Source organism: Lingula anatina, chromosome 2 (genome assembly GCF_051362555.1).
Source record: "Lingula anatina isolate TDL-2025a chromosome 2, LinAna3.0, whole genome shotgun sequence".
Classification (NCBI taxonomy): domain Eukaryota; kingdom Metazoa; phylum Brachiopoda; class Lingulata; order Lingulida; family Lingulidae; genus Lingula; species Lingula anatina.
The window spans coordinates 45,990,871-46,009,319 of NC_141768.1; the positions used below are offsets into that span (position 1 = coordinate 45,990,871).

Genomic DNA, 18,449 nt, shown 5'->3' on the forward strand with positions numbered 1-18,449 from the left:
ATCCAGGGGGATCAAGTTGAAATTATTTTTGACTTCATTCTAAGAAATGGGGACAAAGGTCCTTGGGGTGTAGGAGGAGAAGAGGTAACAGTGACTTGTATCAGACGACAGAGAGCCAAACGAGACGGATCGGGGCTCAAACGATGAGTACTGCTAGGGCTCACGCTGGTGGTACACGTACAAATAATATTCCTATTTTCTACAATACCTCTCTCTTGCCTAATAATGATGCTTCAAAGCGCACAGGCGACATTTTCTTTTTGGCACCGTTAAACTGCTACCATTTCGCTGACGCCCCCTTGTTATGTACAGACACAGCTGTATCTGTACGTATAGCCGCAACCTGGCTGCGTATGTTGTCAACATCGTCTCCGTTGCACTTTCAGAGATAACACGATAAATGGAAAACCGTTTCACCTCTTGTCCTCAAACTGACAGAACTGATAAAAACTTCTAAAGGTCAAGTTCGAAAATCAGCTTGGTCGGACCATTTTTCCCAAAGTTATCCTTTTTCAGCATATGTATGCAATACAGAGAACACATTTCAAGGAAAACCGATAGGTTCCTCATTTATTTAATTCATTAGGTTAGGCAACTGGAATTAGTATAAATAAAAATAAAAAGTGATGTCATGCGCCACAATTACATGATTAACCTTTTCCTAAACAGTGGCCTAACGCATGTTGACTGTTTTAAATTGAAACCGATAGCCCAACAGGCCATTTTAATTTAAAATCAAAATTTCAACTACGAACAATACACCAGCTGAATACAAATAAAAGGCTACTGATTTTAACGGTGAATTTAAAACTGTAAAACCGTTACAAAATGCTTCGTAGTAACGGGAGTTCGCTCCTACAATCAGTTCACTACAACATTTTTCTTTGGCATGAGACATGAAGTCTGACTGCAGTGCTAGTCCTTTGTACTCTGGAGGAGAAGCGCAGGTCCCGTCTAGCTCAAAATCCGGTCCACCACGTGCGATATCGCGGTAAAGGCGGCACGTGCAGTTGACTGGGTTCTGATCGAGCTGCAGCCATTGAAACAGCGTGCCGTCAAATTCAGGGTCGGTGATGTTGTTTGAGGTGACGGAGAGAATCAAGTTCCCGCGGTAGGTTTTGAAGTCGTCAAATGCATCACGTGCGACGCTGCGAATCTGCATCCAGTTGAAAGTGAAGCGCTGAATGTCAAGCCCTTCAAATGTTTGTTTGGTCAGGGTGGTGAAGTTGTTTGACGAAGCATCGACCCATTGCAAACGCTTTAAAGTTTTGAGAGGTTCTAATGGAAGCTCAGTAAAACCAAATTTTCGAATTAGAATGTATTCCAGTCTGTCTTCGATTCCTTGGAACATATCACTGGTGAAATTCAAAGGGTTTGCGCTCAAGGAAAGCTGAGTAAGATTCGTGAGTGACGATAACGCCCCTGGGGGGAGTTTGGTGATCTGATTGTAAGAAATGTCTAAATAATTGAGTGCTGTCAGTGGCGCGAAAGCCTCAGACGGTACGGATGGCAAGTAACTGTAGTAAAAGCCAAGAGTTTTCAGGTTGTTTCCGACACCAACGAAGGCCTGTTTGTCAATGGCGTCAGGTGCATTTAAGTTATTTCTACTTAACTGCAGTTCTTGTAGACTTGTGAGCGTTTGGAAGGCTGCTGCAGGTACCTTACTGATCCTATTTGAATCGAAGGTCAACGTTCGCAATTTGATGAGACCTTTTAAAGCGTTTATCGGAACTTCACTCAGCATATTTCCGTAAAAAGTCAGTTCTTGGAGGCCTTCCACTCCTAAAAACGCACCGTCCTCGATAGCATTGATGTATGAACGGCTTAAGTCTAATTTTTTCAACTTTTGTAGATTTCGAAAAGCGTTATTTGGGACGACCCCGTAATTCGTGTTTCCGCCAAGGTTAAGTTCGGAGATATTCACAGTTTGCGCAAGGCAGGGCCATGGCAATGTTGATAATTTAAGTTTGTTATCGGCAAGGGACAAAACTCCAAGAGACTTTTTAACAGCACTGAAAGCGCTTGCAGATATGGTGGCAATCTTGTTTTCGGAGAGATCGATGCCATACACGGGTACAGCTTCGAAGGCTTCAAAGGCTGAGTTGCTGACGCTTGTGATCGCATTTCCAGTCAACAGAATCTTGTCAATTGCGCGTTCTGTGTAATGTGTAAATGCTGGTATATTGGTAAAACCTTTGGAAGAGCAGTCAATGACGTATATGGGTCTCAATGTGTATGGATCGGTGGTGTTTCTGCATTCGCATGGCGCAGGCGCAGGACAAGTTGCTTCCGTTTGAAGAACTTGAACGAATCCCACTAACACGGCCACCAAAAAACAGCAATGTAGTTTCACAGGCACACTGTTCTGAAATGATAATGTAAGACTCATATGAATCTATAATTTATCTAAAATTGTATTTTGCTCCTTTTTCATTTTATTTATTTTCTAATTATTTTTGTTGTTATTGTTGCTTTTGTTTTCTTAAAGAAATCATGTTATTCTGAAGCATTTTATAGGCTACTACAAGTAAGACACCAAGCTTAGCAATTGCAATTTATAAGTTCTTTTCCATTATTTCTAATCTTGGTGGAGGAATAATTACCAATCGCCGACAATTTAGACTAATATTCAGTATGCAATCACCGCTAATATATATATATATATATATATATATGTATATATATATATATATATATATATATATATATATATATATATATATGAGAAGCTAGTTTTTAAATGAAGACAGGAGGAGACTGAAAAAAGGTAGACGTATCTTACCCTCATCGTGTACAGGCACAGGTATATATGAACGTTGCAAAAGAATGGATCATTTAACTGTGTCGTCTAAAATAGACGTCCGCCCCCACCTCGTGTGAAGTGTCTACTGACCTGTGCCAGATTAATACAATCCAAAATTTCGATGTCACTAATCTATTGCACAAAAATTTTGCGAAAAACCAATCACGGACTCGATCGCAGTTTGCCAGGTGTGATTGGAGTATTTAAAATAAGGTATCAGTTGAGATAAATCCTGTGTAATAAGTGTGGAGCACCTCGGGTCAACATTTATCTAGCTATGGAGTGATCTACAGTCAAATTGAACATGATGTCATAACCTGTATACATACAGTGTAACTATGCATACTAAGGGGAGGGGGCTTCAAAGTCAGGTTGTAGAGATACTTAGCACTGGCACCAGAATTTCATCTTATCACTCACCCTCCCCCTTGACCCAACCCACACCGTATTTCAAAGTCCTCACTGACACCTTTTTCTAAACCATAATGCACACTGTCACCGTCAGCATTGTGAAATAGCATCATCCGAAATAGAGTCTGATGTCATACGAGACTAGATAAACTGCGAGAATCCGCGTGAAGACGGGTTAATATGTATGCGATAAGAAGAGGTAGACTGTTATAGTCTGCTGTCTTTTATCTCAAAAAATAACAATAGTAATAAAATAATGAATAAAATTAATAAATCAAAATATGCATTGTATACCTTAACATAATTTTTGGACGGAGGAAATGAACATGGACTACAATCTCTGATTATTTCACAAAAAATAAATTAACATAACGAAAATTTGCGTCCCATAAAATAAGTACTAGTTGACTCTCTGCTACACGTATATATATATATATATATATATATATATATATATATATATATATATATATATATATATATATTGTAAGTATTTCCCCCAGTCCTAGTCTTATCGGTCTTGTGCCTAAATACCAGTGATTTCCCACTTAAGAGCTACAAAATTGACAGACATAAAATCCACTTCAACCGGTTTAATTCAGCCAACGTAACTACGTTAAAATTAATCACCCAGAAATCCGCTCGAAAGTTGAAAAAACGCAATTTCCGTACTTTTTGTGGCATGTTTACAAATGGGAGTTGGATCTGTAACCCAAATCTACTGAACAATAAAAAGTGTCATATTTTCCTGCACATTTCAAGATAAAGAGGGCGCTGCCAGAAAAACACGGTGTGTGCAGACGAAATATAAGCCGTAACCGAGCTGCTAATGTGTCATCTTTATGTTGAAATACATTAAGTGATAACCAATTAGGATGGATTGTGACGAATTTATTGAAGTTATTGAAAAAATTAAGAATATCAGAAAAATGGAAGTTTCCACAACATGACTTGAGGCACAAGTACCGGCGAAAAAAAGTAAAAAATAACGTAGTTTCTCAAACTAAACTGACTTAACCGAAAGGGGTGCATTGCAACATGCGTAGTTCGGCATAACCCCTGTATTTGCCAGTGAATTCTGAAGCCATTTGCTGCCTGAAAGGTGGTAAAATTGTAAATCGATGTGGAGTTCAACGTTTGCCTCGGACCAAACTAGTTATTTATTTGCGGTAAAGCTCAGTGATAACTTAAACAGCGCTAATGTCCATGTATTTCACGGATTAGCACGTTTGCCGAGGTCATAACTATTAATTTATGGTTTTCATTTTAATGGTCATTTTACGCTGCCCAGTACCTCACAGTAGTTTTCTGTTGGTTTATGCGAAACACGTGTGACTTTTTTTAAAAAACGAGGGTCAATTTTAGGTCGCCAAAACAGCAAACAACCTGCATATTGTTTCACTTAATTTTTTTTTCTCTAAAACAAATATTCTTATTCAGATACAAAAAATAAACACTATGAGTATAAGGTAATACTATGTGTAAAATATGTTGGATATGTATAAACTGTCATTACAAACATCTTTTTGTTTCGCTCCTCTATCCCTGTAATCCCCCTCCCTCCCCCGTCTCATTGTTGTTGAATATGATTAGTCAAGGCACTCCTCTGCTACTTGACAGATACCGTAATCTCATCAACAACAGTTGTGTGTGTGTGCAAACCTGTGGTATATCTGTATTCTATCATCTTCACACGTTAAGGTGTGTGTCTGTACACATCACCTAGAGTTTTTGAGGTCACTGAGAACTCACCTCTGTTATGAGTATACATTTGTACCCAATCGTCGTTTCCAGCACCCAGCAAAGGGATGCAGATAATGGAGACGAGTTGCCAATGATGTGTTAAACTCAGAATAATACAGGTTTATAACAATGTTTTTTTGTGACTGTGATTAATCTTATTAAAAAAGATTCTCTTGGTAAATTTGGCGGTTTACTTTCGGCATGCCTTACTTTTCTGTTGGTTTACTTTATTAAGAAGGATTAGAAAGGTCAAGGGGTCAATCTAGATAATCCTCCACGTAGCACTATTACACCATCCTTTTATGAAATCAATGGATAATTAATATGAAGACAAGCACGGACGGACGCGCTCGCCCATACTCACACACACACACACACACACACACACACACGATAGCAATATTATATGTGAACACATGGCTGTGCATGCACGTGCGTGTACACATTTGCCCACACACACATGTGAATACTGTCAAAATGCTGATGCGTGTCTTCATGGGGGAATACACGAATAGTCTCGTGTCTGTTTCTTCTTCCTGGAGAAATGGATGTGTTTGAATTTCACAAAGCCTCGACCATCACTAACTTTCCCAATCATATTTATTATATCTTTTAGACTCTAGACTCTTTCTTGTCAGATGTGCATTCGAGGAGACTCATCCAGAGTAAATAGCATTCATTCATTCATACATGTGCATCTTCCCCAAATGTTTCATTTTGCCTAATCTTCTTTCAAATCTCAAATCTGTTTTAGTTTTGCTTACGTTTATCAGCAGACTTTCAACCCTGTTTGTTTATGCTTGTTCGTTCCTGGGTTTCGTGTTTTCACAAACTAGTGTGACTGAAGCTTAAGTAATAACTTTCATCATTGTTACACTAGCAATGAACGAAAAGATAAGCAAAATGACTGATTTCATTTCGGAAATATTCTGAAAAAAAATCACGCATGCCATTACATGTATGTAACATTTTTACAAGAGGATCCGGGTTCCCATTCTATTCCTTTTTATATGCACGCACGCACGTCCACACGCACACACACACGCCCCCCCCCCCCCACACACACACATTTAGTGAATAAATTCAAGAGACCCAGACTTGCTTTGCTGACACTACTCCGCTCAAATAATTCGTCCTACGTTAAGTAATTTGGAGCATTTACGTTGCACTGGAGGGGAGGGGGGAGAAAGGGTCTATAAGGTGCTGAGTTATTAGATTTTTTTGTGAGGGGTGAGGATGGAGGGGGCTCTGCATTTGAATAGATATACCTGACAGAATGCACCCAGTGATTTAAAAAGGTGTCTGATTTGGGCTTCATGAATTAACAGAATACAGGTGACACATTTCGTGATTGGAGATTAGCCGCAGCGAAAGTGTGCTAGGCACTGCGTTGTAAGCCGTAAGATATGTGGAAAGCATAGCACGCGTGATAAATGTTTTGAGAAGGAAATACCAACTTCGGTTAATTGAATAAGTTAAGTGATTATGTGTTCCTTGTTTACGTGGTAATTAATAAAAGGGGAAAACATTCCTCAGTGCTTTTTCTTAAGTTTCGTCTGCTTGTTTTTCTTTCTTTCGCTTTTTTTTCACAGTCGTCATTTTTATCTTTTTCTCTCCCTCTCTTTTTTAAATTCCCATTTATCTTTGTCAATTTACCTATCTCATTTTCTTAATTTTTCCATTCACATTTGACTAATATCCTTTGCCACATCGTCTTCGGCTTAAGTCTTCCGGAAACAGCCGAAGTGACGCAATCACGAACCCCGCCACTCGTGTATATAAAGCCTTTGCCAGCTGCAGGCAGTCGGTCCAGAAAACAGGGAACGCAGAGTAAATAGAGAGAGAACGTACAGGTAAGTGACTTAAACAGTTAAATATTGCTACCCAGTTAACTCTTAAAGTAAATACGCGTGTGCAATGCTCAAGTCGAATTTTACTCCGGGTAAATTTTGTAGTTTGCAAAGTTAATCTATTGTTTGTCCGAGGGCCTGACCAACGCCCAGTTCATTAAGCCCGCTAGCCCTGCAACGGACGCTGGCCACTTTTTGACAACGTGTTAGAACTGACCTTTGGCAGGTAAGGGACATTCTCAATTTTCAGCAGTATTTCTGTCTTATTTACATATTTTCTAGACTTCGCAACACACGTAAACAAATCAGCTACACGTGTATTGGTCTTAACTCGGAAAGTTAATGATTCTTTTCCTAACTTCATTCAAAACACAAGGTGTTAACTGAATGAGATTGTAGAAATTACCATGCATGTTACGATCGGCGAGACGAGGTAGTTTCATTTTGGGTCACCTGAATTAAACTGCTTAGCTCAATTTTGTTACAATATTCACATTTAAGGAATTCAAAATTTAAAAAAACCCTAAGAGAGATTATGTCATTCTTTCGTCAGGAGGGTCAAAATTTCGCCGGATTTGAGCTCACGTCAGTGTTGCAAAGCTGAGCTTGCAATTCAGTATTAAAAAAAGTTAACCTTTTGAAGAGAACATTCCCATGCTCTATCATAGCTGTAATTGATGAATAGATAGACATTAAAGTTATGCATTCAGGAAAAGAAACCAAAGCGATCTGATTTAAGAGTTCTCGAGTTTTACGTTAGTGTTTACTGCAGTTTGTGGTTTGACATCGCAATAAGGTGATGTGCATGTACAGATATATAATTCAAGAGCGACTTGCACCTTCTACAATGTCTTTATTTCCAGTGCATTTTTCGATAAGATCTTTTATAAAAAAAAACAAGCTAGGAAGTTGGGTTAGTAGTTCCAGTTGATTCAAGATACCTTGTGCCAATATAAACTTCCGAATGTATTTTTCTCCGTTTTCTATATCACACGGTATCAGGGAGCATTTATTTGACTTAAATGTAACTCTGAATTCACTCGAAACGGTTTCGGTGGCGCCGCTGCATATCTGTTTCTTTCTTTATTCATGTTTTAACAGAATATCGAATGCTTTTATTTATTGGAAAACAAAGAAAAGTTGAGTTTTTTAGAACTAATGGGAAGCATTTGTCCCGGGTCAATGTTTTAGCTCTCTTTTCTTTAAATGTAATTAAATAAAGACCGATGAAAGTTAGACTTGAAGTAGCCTGCGCGCATTACATTAATTCGCTATATCAATAGAAGACCATTTTCTACCTTGTATCTCTCAATTGCTATCGGATAAAGGGAATCGGCTTTGTGAGCACATAAATGAAATAGCTGGCATAGTTTCCCACTCAATTTAGGGTGTTTTATTAGTATTCCTTTGTTTCATCTCAACCCGCTAGTATAGAAGCGACAAATAATAACTGGCACATTTTACAGCTAGACTATTAGATTGTCATAATCTAATTTAGCTGCTTTTTATTTCCTTCTCCAGCTATTGCTCTGTTCTTTTTCCGCGCGTTTGTTCAAAACAACATTTTATTACAAGAAAAATTAAAGGAAGCGTGGTTTTAAGAAGGGGGCGGCCATGGCTTTCATGTGAAATGTTTTGCAAATTAGTAAGCGGATTTCTGTCCTCATTGTTCATTCATCCAAATGAATATTGTAATTTGAAAAAGAAAAACATTCTAAGATATGAGAATGCAAAATTATCATCAGATATTTTTCAGATATAAACGTTTCTGGGGGCTTACACACGTTGCACTGTGCACTGGGTTTTTCATCATTTAAAAAAATAAAAATGAAGTGAGTGCATTATTGAAAGAAAATCTTGTCAGACCATCTGGTTTGCCAGCGTGGGGAAAAGTCGAAGATGGCGACTTTGTCCGGAAATAGTAAACAAGACCGCTATCATTTTTGGAAGACACAAAGCCTCACATTCAGTAGTAGCAGTAGTAGTATAGTTGTAGTATGGGTTGAATTACGATTGAAACCAGACACTGTTCTCGGTCAGGAAACAACAGATGGACTGTGACTGGCAGACTGCCAGACAGACAACTTAATCGCAAAGATTGTGTACTAATAAACTGACTGAGTGGCGTAACGCGAGACGTTCATTGCATAACATTCTCTATTAGAGACGCAGGGGGGCCGATATAAATTGGGCATAACAGATTAAAAGGGGAATATTAATTTGTTTATTTTTTTCAGAGGAACGCAAGATGGCAGGGAAGACACTTGTGGCCTTTGCCGCCCTGCTTTTGGCCGCGACATGCGTCTTGGCAGAGGTAAGACAGTCCATCCATCATTGAGCAAAACCATGTATACGACTGATGTCAAATTTTATATGAGATAAGCCGGAGACATATGGAAACAGAGAAGAAGACATTTCCGTTTTCATATGCCTGTAAGGATATTTCAGGATTGAATGATAGTGACGCGTACGTAGTTTAAAATAACCCCTGAGCGTACAACAGATCATAACAATGAGTAAACATCTACGTTACGATGCAAACGTTTGCTAACGGACTTAGAGAATACAATACTGTGCCATATCTCAAACTACAGAGTCTCATAAAAAGATAAGTAAACGTATAAATAAGGATAAGCTGAGGTCAGAAACGTGGTGTCAAAGTGTAAATAATTAAGTATTCTGTTCACAATTGGTATTTACTTTTTCAATGGTTTTGGGTAATACCAGGTGCCAAAAATTGGGAAAATGCCATTCCGGCTGTACGTGTAAATTCACACAGCACTTTTGGGTCAGAGTAACGGCTGGAGTAATTGGCTTAAGGTTTCCGGTTGCCAAGGCAACTGATCACTAGATGCCAGAGATGCAACCGTGCAATATAAGATACAGTACAGTGGTTTACTCTTTTTATTTTACCAGTGTTTTCTGGCAACATTTTAAGAAAATACACCCATGTGTGTAGCATTTCTCATATGAATCATTGAATTGCCGGCGACGCACGGCGTCCACATGGGCACTACCGCGAGCATTTGTTGTTAAAAGAACACTCCATGCTGTTTTCTTGTTTCTGTCCAAAATTGTGTTTTCTTGTCTGAGTCAAAAGTTTTCTTTGGCAGGAATTTCCTTAGTGTCTTATATCCAGTCTGGGTCGAAAAAAGGGAGACATTAGATCCCATTAGATCCCACTATAAAAATAGGGTCAGTATGTCCTGACCACTGAATCAGAACGGTGATCACAGTATCTCAATCAAATCTTTTTGCATTCAAACATACACATCGAGGTGCTGCAGTATTATTTTAATGTAAATTTTTACTGCACCACGCCATTCTTTTTTCATCTCCTCGCTGTGGTTAACGGAGGTTGGCCCTAATAGGCAATAACCATTATTAATGGAAAACAACAGTCAGTGGAAAACTGGAATTTGGTTCTTTTCCAACAACATCGCGTTAAACTGACTTTGCATGTATTTTGTTTGAAGTCTGAAAAAGGAACTAATAATCGGATTCGACGTGGCGATGTCCTATAAATAGCTGGCTCGCTCTGGATCACTTCTAATCAGTTTTAACACCTGAACGCTTCGCCAACTGTAATCAAATTACATCAGGTACCCAACATTAAAATATAAGAGGTCAGAGTTCATGTCGTCCTCGCCAATGGCAGAGGTCCCCACTGAACTTTTCCCCCAAATTGTAGAAAAAAGACACACCATCCCTTTGTTCCTCTGTCAAAGAGTTCTGCAACTGATTAAGTTAGACATTTTTACTTTTTTTTTCCAGAAGCCGGACACGGAGGAGGATTTAGAAGCCACCAACGAGAAGAACCTTTTGGAGGCAAAGAGTAAGTAATATTGTTGGTAACAAGATCCTCAGAGGTACCCTAGTTTTCAGAGATTACTGGTTATATATAGTAAGTGGAAAAAGAAGTTACATGCTGATACATGTAAGAGAGGTGGGTTTCCGGTAATATCAAAACCCAGGGTGTCAAAAAGATGACCGTGGAGCGATATTGACGTGGATTGGTGAAAGAAAATGATTTCGATTGGATTGCCATTAATTTGGGTGTTTACACCCTGAGTTTGTTGGGAACTCATTTATTAAGGTAGTACATTCAACGACTCCTACGAAGTGGTCAAGCATATCTGGACAGGGAAAATCGCAAAACTCAGGGTGATGGAAAATTACCTTTGAAGGAACTCATGCTTCCAACCTGTCCAGTTTTCCAAAAGTTTGACATAAAAACCGGTACCGTGGAGATGTACTTAAATAATTTGTCAAGTCTTTGTAAAGAAAGTTGGTAGAAAAGGCTGCTGGTAGAAATAGCTGTAGATTACGTTACCACATGTATTGGCAATAATTTGATGTTACGCAGTAAATATTTCCTTTACCGTGCGAACGCACAAAATTGAGCTCAATATAGCCCAAGGCCGACACCGCCAACTCCTGCAGCTTTTCCTGTGGCTTTTGCTTGTTTTCCAGTCGCCGATGCCTGCCGAGAAAAGAAATGTAAACTCGGTCACGAGTGCACGTTGGACGAGGACGGACATCGGATCTGTGTGTGCGCGTCTAAGTGCCACGAGCTCAAACCATTAAAGGTTGGTATATGCAGGTGGATGGGTTGGATTTCGCTAATCCTGCAAGAGAAAAAATAAAGAAGCCTCTTCTCAACAGATCTGCGAAGCAATGCCACTTCTGGTCCTCATGATCTAATGAATAGCTAGGCCCTTGGTCTCCCAAGAGAAAAAGTATTAGTTTTTTCCATAGCATTAAGTCTGATGACTCTTTATGATTCTGAAGCCAAAGTTTTTGTTCGTGTCCGGATTCACCTACTAAAATGTAAAAGAAAGTAGCATGAAGGATGTTAAGTTTTTGGATTGTCAAATTTTATGGTATTTTTCGAATCTAAATGTTGACTATTGTAGTCTAATCGTTTTAACTTTTAAACCGATATTAAAAACTCATTATATATATATATATATATATATATATATATATATATATATATATGTTTTTAGGTGTGCAGCACCCAAAACGAGACGTTTCCCAGCGAGTGTGACTTGGACCGCGAGAGGTGTCTGTGTCACCGAGGACAGGAAGGGTGTCAGAATAAGGAACACAAGAAAGCCCATCTGGACTATTATGGGGAATGCAAAGGTAAAATTGAGAATTTTGCAAGAGGCATTGTGATTAATGTTGCCCTTTCAATCACGATATTGCAGTCGATGAAAACTGAACGCGTTCACTATTCACTTAAAACATTATGCGCGTAAGATTTAAGGGGTCATAACAAATGGATTTTAGAATACTAACATCTAAATAGGATGAGGTGTGATATAAGCTGTAATCAATTTAGATATCCGCTACCACTGGTCATTTAACGTGACTTTATATTAGATACATATCTATTTGTGTTACGTCACGTTCTTCCTCACCTGTTAATGAAAATACCAAATTATCTGATAATCTTCTGAACTTCCTCTGAACTTTATTCATTTCTTGATCCAATGATATGAGTTCTATCAGGTTGCCTTAGACAACCTCGGTTTTCGTCGACGTGCCAAGGATTTAGCGTTTGGATTGAACTTGACGGGTAGAGCTCAAAATCACGTGTAACAGCGTATCAAGCCACTGACCCTCGGAACATCTTCCAGACGAGGAATCTTAATCTGGCACCCGAGCCTGGGTTTGATTAAAATTGTATTATAAGGAAAACAGTGCCAATGCTGTGAGTTTCAGAAATTTTAACGGTATGTCTTGTGTTAGGGTATGTCACAGTTTGGACTCTACAAAAGTCCTAAAAGTCGGTCAACGGATATCAATTAAACCAAATTTGATCGAAATTCCTCCTCTTGCACCAGCACCTGGATATAACTGAATTATGTGCAATAAAGCAAACATCGGAACATCGGTAAAACCCTACCGTAACGGTACACCCTGCAGAACCCTAATACAGCAGTATCCTATGCAGATCTGTTGCCAGGAACCCTTTGTTTTAGAAGTCAATGGAAACTTCCCTCGTTATCAGCATGCAGGAGACTTTCCAGTGGTCTCTGAAACTCAGAAGGGGTCCAGGGGCATCGAACTAACCATCATTGTAATCAGCTGAATATCAAACAGAGAAACAGGTAGGATGTGCGATACATCACTATGAAAACAACGGACACAGTAGGTGTATGGATCGGGTTCTTCTTGACCGCAGAACTTCACTGTTGGTACAGGAGAAGGTGAAAGACTCACAAGTGGAGGGTAACTAAACCCCACTGTATGGTACCTAGCAGGTATGCTGATATTTGGGATGTGGTTTCTGCGGACTATAAAATTTAGGGTATTCAGATATTATCTTTTTTTAAGTTGAAAAATTGGGGAAAATATCACAACTGTAACTTAGTCACAACCAATATGAACGTTCTTTTGCAAAGAAAAAAAAGAGGAACTGACTTGCCACATGTCAGTGAATTATTCATTCAAATTAATACGGAATGTTCATTGGACATTTTGCAAATTAATTATTTTCTGCAAGCAAGTGATATAAACCCATGTTTGTCATTAAAATTTTCAAAATACCTCTACCTATGATTCAGCATAAATTTTACAAAAATAACAAAAAAAAAAAAAAAATTAACGGGAATTCTTAGTAAATTTTATATGCAGTACACTGGTAAATAAGTATTAATGCTTAAGCGCTACCCATCATTATAAACAGACCAGGCATCTGTATCAATTCAAGTGAATGAAAAATTTGGGCACAGCAGGTTAGGAAGACCTCTAGGAAACGGACGGTTCATAGATCACTGATAGTAATCTCAGCAATCTTCTCCAGCTGAGATGTCTGGTTAATAAGATCCCCCGGAGGAAGGAAGACTGCGTGAAAGCGGATGAAGTCTTTCTCCGTCTTCATCCAGGCTTCTCTTTTGGCCGTGTACGTTGTGTGACGTGCAGTAACACCTTGAAAATTATTTTTATTTATCTATTTATTGATTTTTACTCATGTATTATCATTATCTAATCTATTTTTATTTATAAAATTATTAATTTATTACAAATTAGAGTTGCTATTTTTCTTAATTTTGCCATCACATTTCCTTTTGTAAAGATATGTCAGTTGATTACGACCCTATGTTTATTTCCCTGCCGTCACCTTTGAATTTTATTCAGAACAAATACGTACCTCCTAGAAGTTAATATCCTCGTCTTATTTGACCCTTTTTTCATTTCTTACATTATACGGTGCGCTTTATCTTGTGGTATATCAAGTGCGAGAGAGGCCATTATTAAAGCATTTTTGAATGTTAGATCTGGGTGGAGAATAAGGCTTTTATTATTTTTAACTGTTTGTTAGGCCCCATTCAGAATAGGGGACTAACTAGTCCGAGGGTCAAATATGGCGACCCACTACAAAGCTTGCCGTCTAATCCGCTATTAGACACCGAATAGATATCCGGTGGGGAAGTATTCAAGTGGGTCGGCCATATTTGACCCTCGGACTAGTTAGTCCCCTATTCTGAACGGGGCCTTAATGTTGCTGACTTTACATTTCAGACATCCCGGAGTGTACGGAGGGACAGATGCGTAGTTTCTCCAGACGTATGAGCGAGTGGCTGTTCCAAGTTATGAAGGAACTGGTAAGTTTGCGGAGAAAACACACGGAAGAGGTGGAGAGAGTGTGTGGCATTAGACAGACAGATAGATAGATAGATAGATAGAGGCAGTATAGATTTTAAGGAGCTGATACGAATAGAAGCCTTCAGACTATAAAGAAACGACGTACAGTTCTAGATAATGAACCGTCGCCGTTATGATGATGAAAAAATGATAATGATACATTGTAGACATAGGCTGCTTTGTTCATCTAATGACCTATTGGCCTTAAAAAGCTATCGCATACTACAAACCAGCAGTTAACTAGTATTAACCCTTATATACCAAAGAAAGCAGAACTTACTGGCGCCAAACTAAAGGAATAAACAGAGCCCGAAATGCAACGGAAAGCAGATTTTCCCGTCGTATTTACAATGACTAATCGTGAAGTACATATTTATCCTCGAAACATATACGTGACTTTGGGTGAGATATGAGCGGCGGATCAAAGAGGACCAAAAATAACTTGCTAATGGCATTAAATTGAGCGAGCGGCTGGTGGTGTAAAATAGTTCGCGAACCCAGCTCTCATCTTCTACGAAATGATTTACACATCGAGTTTCACTCTATTTTATTGTCAAACCCAGGAAAGGGCGCCAAAAACTTAAAAAAATGTCGAATCCACCCCTTCCCCCACTTCCCTACCCCCACCCCACCCCAAATAAAAAAGAAGGAAAGAAAAAAAGTCAACAAGAATCAATAATCCACGAAATAATGTTTCATATGGTTTTTAAATATTTCCAGTTGCACCAGCAATTTGAAAAAATGGTCAGCAGTTTGGTTAGATCGGCGGTTCTACATTTGCATGTGCTGTTTACATATGTTCAAGGGGGTGGGGTGGCAAGTGATGAGCTGAAGGATCAATGCATGAGTCTGGAACAAAAGTCATGAAAGGGGCACTGGGGTAGGACGCGTCATGGTTTTTCGTGATATTTTTAGAAATAAATTATACCTGCTTTTGTTTTTTAGTATAGTAGGCTCTGCCTATTGAAATCATTCTTAGCCTAGTGTTTAAGAAAACATTGAATGACCTTTCCAAGAACACGGTCTGTGCCAGGGTAATTGAGAGGCCAGACTTGAATTAAAATGAATTTTGAAAGGCGAGAAATCCAGGCGGAGAAAAGGGTACATACAATTTTGCAAGGCCTATTGCAAGGAATATTTTTGCCCTTTCACATTATCCTATGTCGTAGAGTGTATTTGTGTTAAGACGAGCATTCTATATTGAATGGTGGCAAGGTAGTGTATATTTGAACGGAGAGTGGAGTGACTTATGTGGATGTATAGTATGTTTAATTTATAGATGCAATCAGTGTCCCTATGTGACACGTTGAAGACCTCAAACCCTTTCTAGGTACTTCTGCCGGTGTCAGCGTCCATGTTTGTCTTACCAAAGAAGTAAATCGCTACTGACCTGGTCCTACCAAATCCAGTGAGGCTCGCGCTTGATGTATAAACTGTCTCCAAACCTCACCCAATTTTAGTTTCACTTATCCGTCGTGCAATTTCTGTACAGAACTGTGCAAGTCAGTGTTAACAAGCCGTTATCAACTATCCTGTCCCATGACAGACTTGATGTATTGTTCCAAGGGACAGCAGTGAATCGTAGGGTTCTTCTTCTTCGGTATGTTTCTTTTACTGGAAAACTCATATGGTGATCCATTTCAACAACCACACTTGTATCATTTTTAGCTTTTATTTCTATAACAAAACCAAAACACAAGGTGTGTACTTTAGGTTGGAGTAATAACAATAAATAAGATAATTGGAGAATCAACAGCCTTGTCTTCAGTATTGACCTCGTAAAATCCCGAGTTAAGGATCCTCAGACATTTTTAAACACAAAGAAACAAGAATAACTTTAGGTAGTAATAATAAAACGGTTGGAAAGATCTTAATCTGTTTGTTGAATTGGTTATGTGAAGGGAAACTACTACTGAAGAAAGGAAGATCCTCCACCCATAAAGCTGTGCTGTGCCAACGTAAGACTCATTGAATTACATTGTAACATTGTAACCCGGCTTGTGTCTTCGCTGCGGTATATTTATAATTTCAAGTTAACTGGAGCATACTTCTACCACAGCCATAAATATCCCTTTTGCGATTTGTCCCAAAATTTCTCTCTCTCTCTCTCTCTCTCTCTCTCTCTCTCTTATTTTAGAACTTTTTGGTCATTTCAAATAGAGAGCATATCATGACCTTATCGTTCAGAAAACAAAGGAGCCCAGGTCAGCTTGTCTTATTTTACCTCATGGTGTAAAGTTCACGGACTAATGACATACTTGATTTGTTTACCAACCTATCTGACAGGTGCCTCGTTATTGGTTATCGCTGTTGCAGTGTGAGATGTTAGCGTTCACTAGACCATGTTGACTTTGTTTGCGGTGCCACCTGGTTAAATTGCGGTAGGAAAGACGCTGCAAGATTGCGATTGTGATTGTGACAGAAACTATTATCGATATTCGAACTGACCAAGTGCAGAAAAAAACTGTTACCTCTTTGTTATTTGCAGTCTGCAAGAAAAGATCTGACTGAATTTGCAGAAAAGTTGGCAGAAGAGGCTAAGAGTCAACCTAAGGGGAAACACTCCGTTATTCCAGTCATCTGGAAGTTCTGTGACCTGGATAAATCAAAAGACAAGTATGAACTGTGTTTGGTTGCTTTTGTTGTTGTTCTTGTTTTTTGGACAATGCCAGTGTTTCTTTGACATATTATGCTTAGGCATTTGCAGAACCAGAAATATGGCTTAAATAATTGCAAAAAGTTAGTAATAATGAAAAATTAGAAACGATGATAGAAGATGTTTTCAACGTCTTTTTAGAAGCGTTAATCGTAGGGAGTTGCTGCCGCTTACATCCATGTTGAAGCCTCTTGAGCATTGTCTTGGGCCTTTCTTGGACACGTGCGCAGGGGATGACCGCATGATCACTTTAGGCGAGTGGGGCACGTGTCTTGGCTTGGAAAAAGGTAAGAAATAGAGAGGACATCTTTTTTGAAAATAAAATTATAATGATAATGGCCAATGGGCCTCAATCATTGAAAAATAGGTGTGGTAATTTGATTAACATTCAATATGATTTTAAAGATTCAAATTGCTCTGTATTGTCTTGACAGCAGAAAAAAAATCAACATAAATTGAATGACGTAAGAACTTCCTATAAAATGTTCATGGACGGTTATCGTTTTCAGTTTTCATAATTTTATTTTTGATTTCCTGTGTCGTTGAAGACGATGTCAATAAATTTGAGGACTTATGTGACAAGATGGAAGCCAATTTGGAAGAGGAGGAAGAGGAAGACGACGAAGAGTGAAGGGACGCAGGCGTCGTTTGGTTATTTAGAAGGAATAAGCAGTTCTAAAACGTTTCAAAGATAATGAATCCATTTTTCAACCGGAAAGATGTTCTACTGTCTGTTCTTCAAAGTCTGTGAATCCGGATAGGGGTTCTCAAAACACGGCGTCTTTACGTCACAAGCTTTTCACTGCCACAGAATATCTGAAATGCTCCGCACTGCAATTTCGCTACTTGAAAATCAAAGCGCAATGAAAAACTTTCATTGAATTACACTGCTTAGATAAACATGTTCGAAGAGTTATTTTTTAATAAAAGTGCTACATCTGACACTCAGATTGGCAAGAGGTCCATCTTCAAATTTATATTACTTTTTCAAAGTGGTTGTATACTTTGTACATTTACTGACATTTTTTCTGGGGAAGCGCTTGCAATCTTAGCGGTACCACCAGCGTAGGAACATGTCAAATAAATTAAAAATAAACTTGTTATAAAAAAATCCTAATGTTTTTTCTTTTCATATTTCTTTTCATGTTCATATACACTGATCCTGTAATTCATATAGTCTTGGATGTACTCTGTCAAATGGTGATCAGTAACATCAACCCTGTTTTTTTTTTCACTTTGTTTGCTTATGTCGTAAAAATTCCAGCCATTGATTCTAAAGAACCTTAGATGTATAATCAATTTCATCTTTTAATTCAAATACCGTTAACGG

At 38.6% G+C, this 18,449-nt stretch overlaps 2 protein-coding genes across 2 annotated transcripts; one reads left to right on the top strand and one right to left on the bottom strand.

Annotated features, from left to right (window-relative positions):
• Positions 1–559: 559 nt before the first annotated feature.
• On the bottom strand, positions 560–3,283 carry LOC106161802 (uncharacterized). The gene is made up of 2 exons (XM_087006615.1): positions 2,783–3,283; positions 560–2,365 (listed from the first exon to the last, which is right to left on the bottom strand). The coding sequence occupies exons 1-2, from the start codon at positions 2,786–2,788 to the stop codon at positions 725–727; spliced, it is 1,647 nt and encodes a 548-aa protein (XP_086862741.1). The 5' UTR covers positions 2,789–3,283; the 3' UTR covers positions 560–724.
• A 3,347-nt stretch (positions 3,284–6,630) lies between these two features.
• Positions 6,631–18,236, top strand: LOC106161862 (SPARC). Its single transcript, XM_013538934.2, has 9 exons — positions 6,631–6,810; positions 9,045–9,121; positions 10,582–10,642; positions 11,281–11,396; positions 11,817–11,955; positions 14,341–14,423; positions 16,952–17,079; positions 17,261–17,406; positions 17,668–18,236. Exons 2-9 carry the CDS (start codon positions 9,056–9,058, stop codon positions 17,748–17,750), a joined length of 822 nt encoding a protein of 273 aa, XP_013394388.1. The 5' UTR covers positions 6,631–6,810; positions 9,045–9,055; the 3' UTR covers positions 17,751–18,236.
• The last annotated feature ends 213 nt before the right edge of the window (positions 18,237–18,449 follow it).

Coding starts and splice junctions, on each gene's coding strand:
- LOC106161862 (XM_013538934.2), top strand. CDS start 9,056: ATGGCAGGGAAGACACTTGTGGCCTTTGCCGCCCTGCTTTTGGCCGCG. Junction 11,956..14,340: donor CTATTATGGGGAATGCAAAG/GTAAAATTGAGA, acceptor TTTACATTTCAG/ACATCCCGGAGTGTACGGAG. Junction 17,080..17,260: donor CTGGATAAATCAAAAGACAA/GTATGAACTGTG, acceptor ACGTCTTTTTAG/AAGCGTTAATCGTAGGGAGT.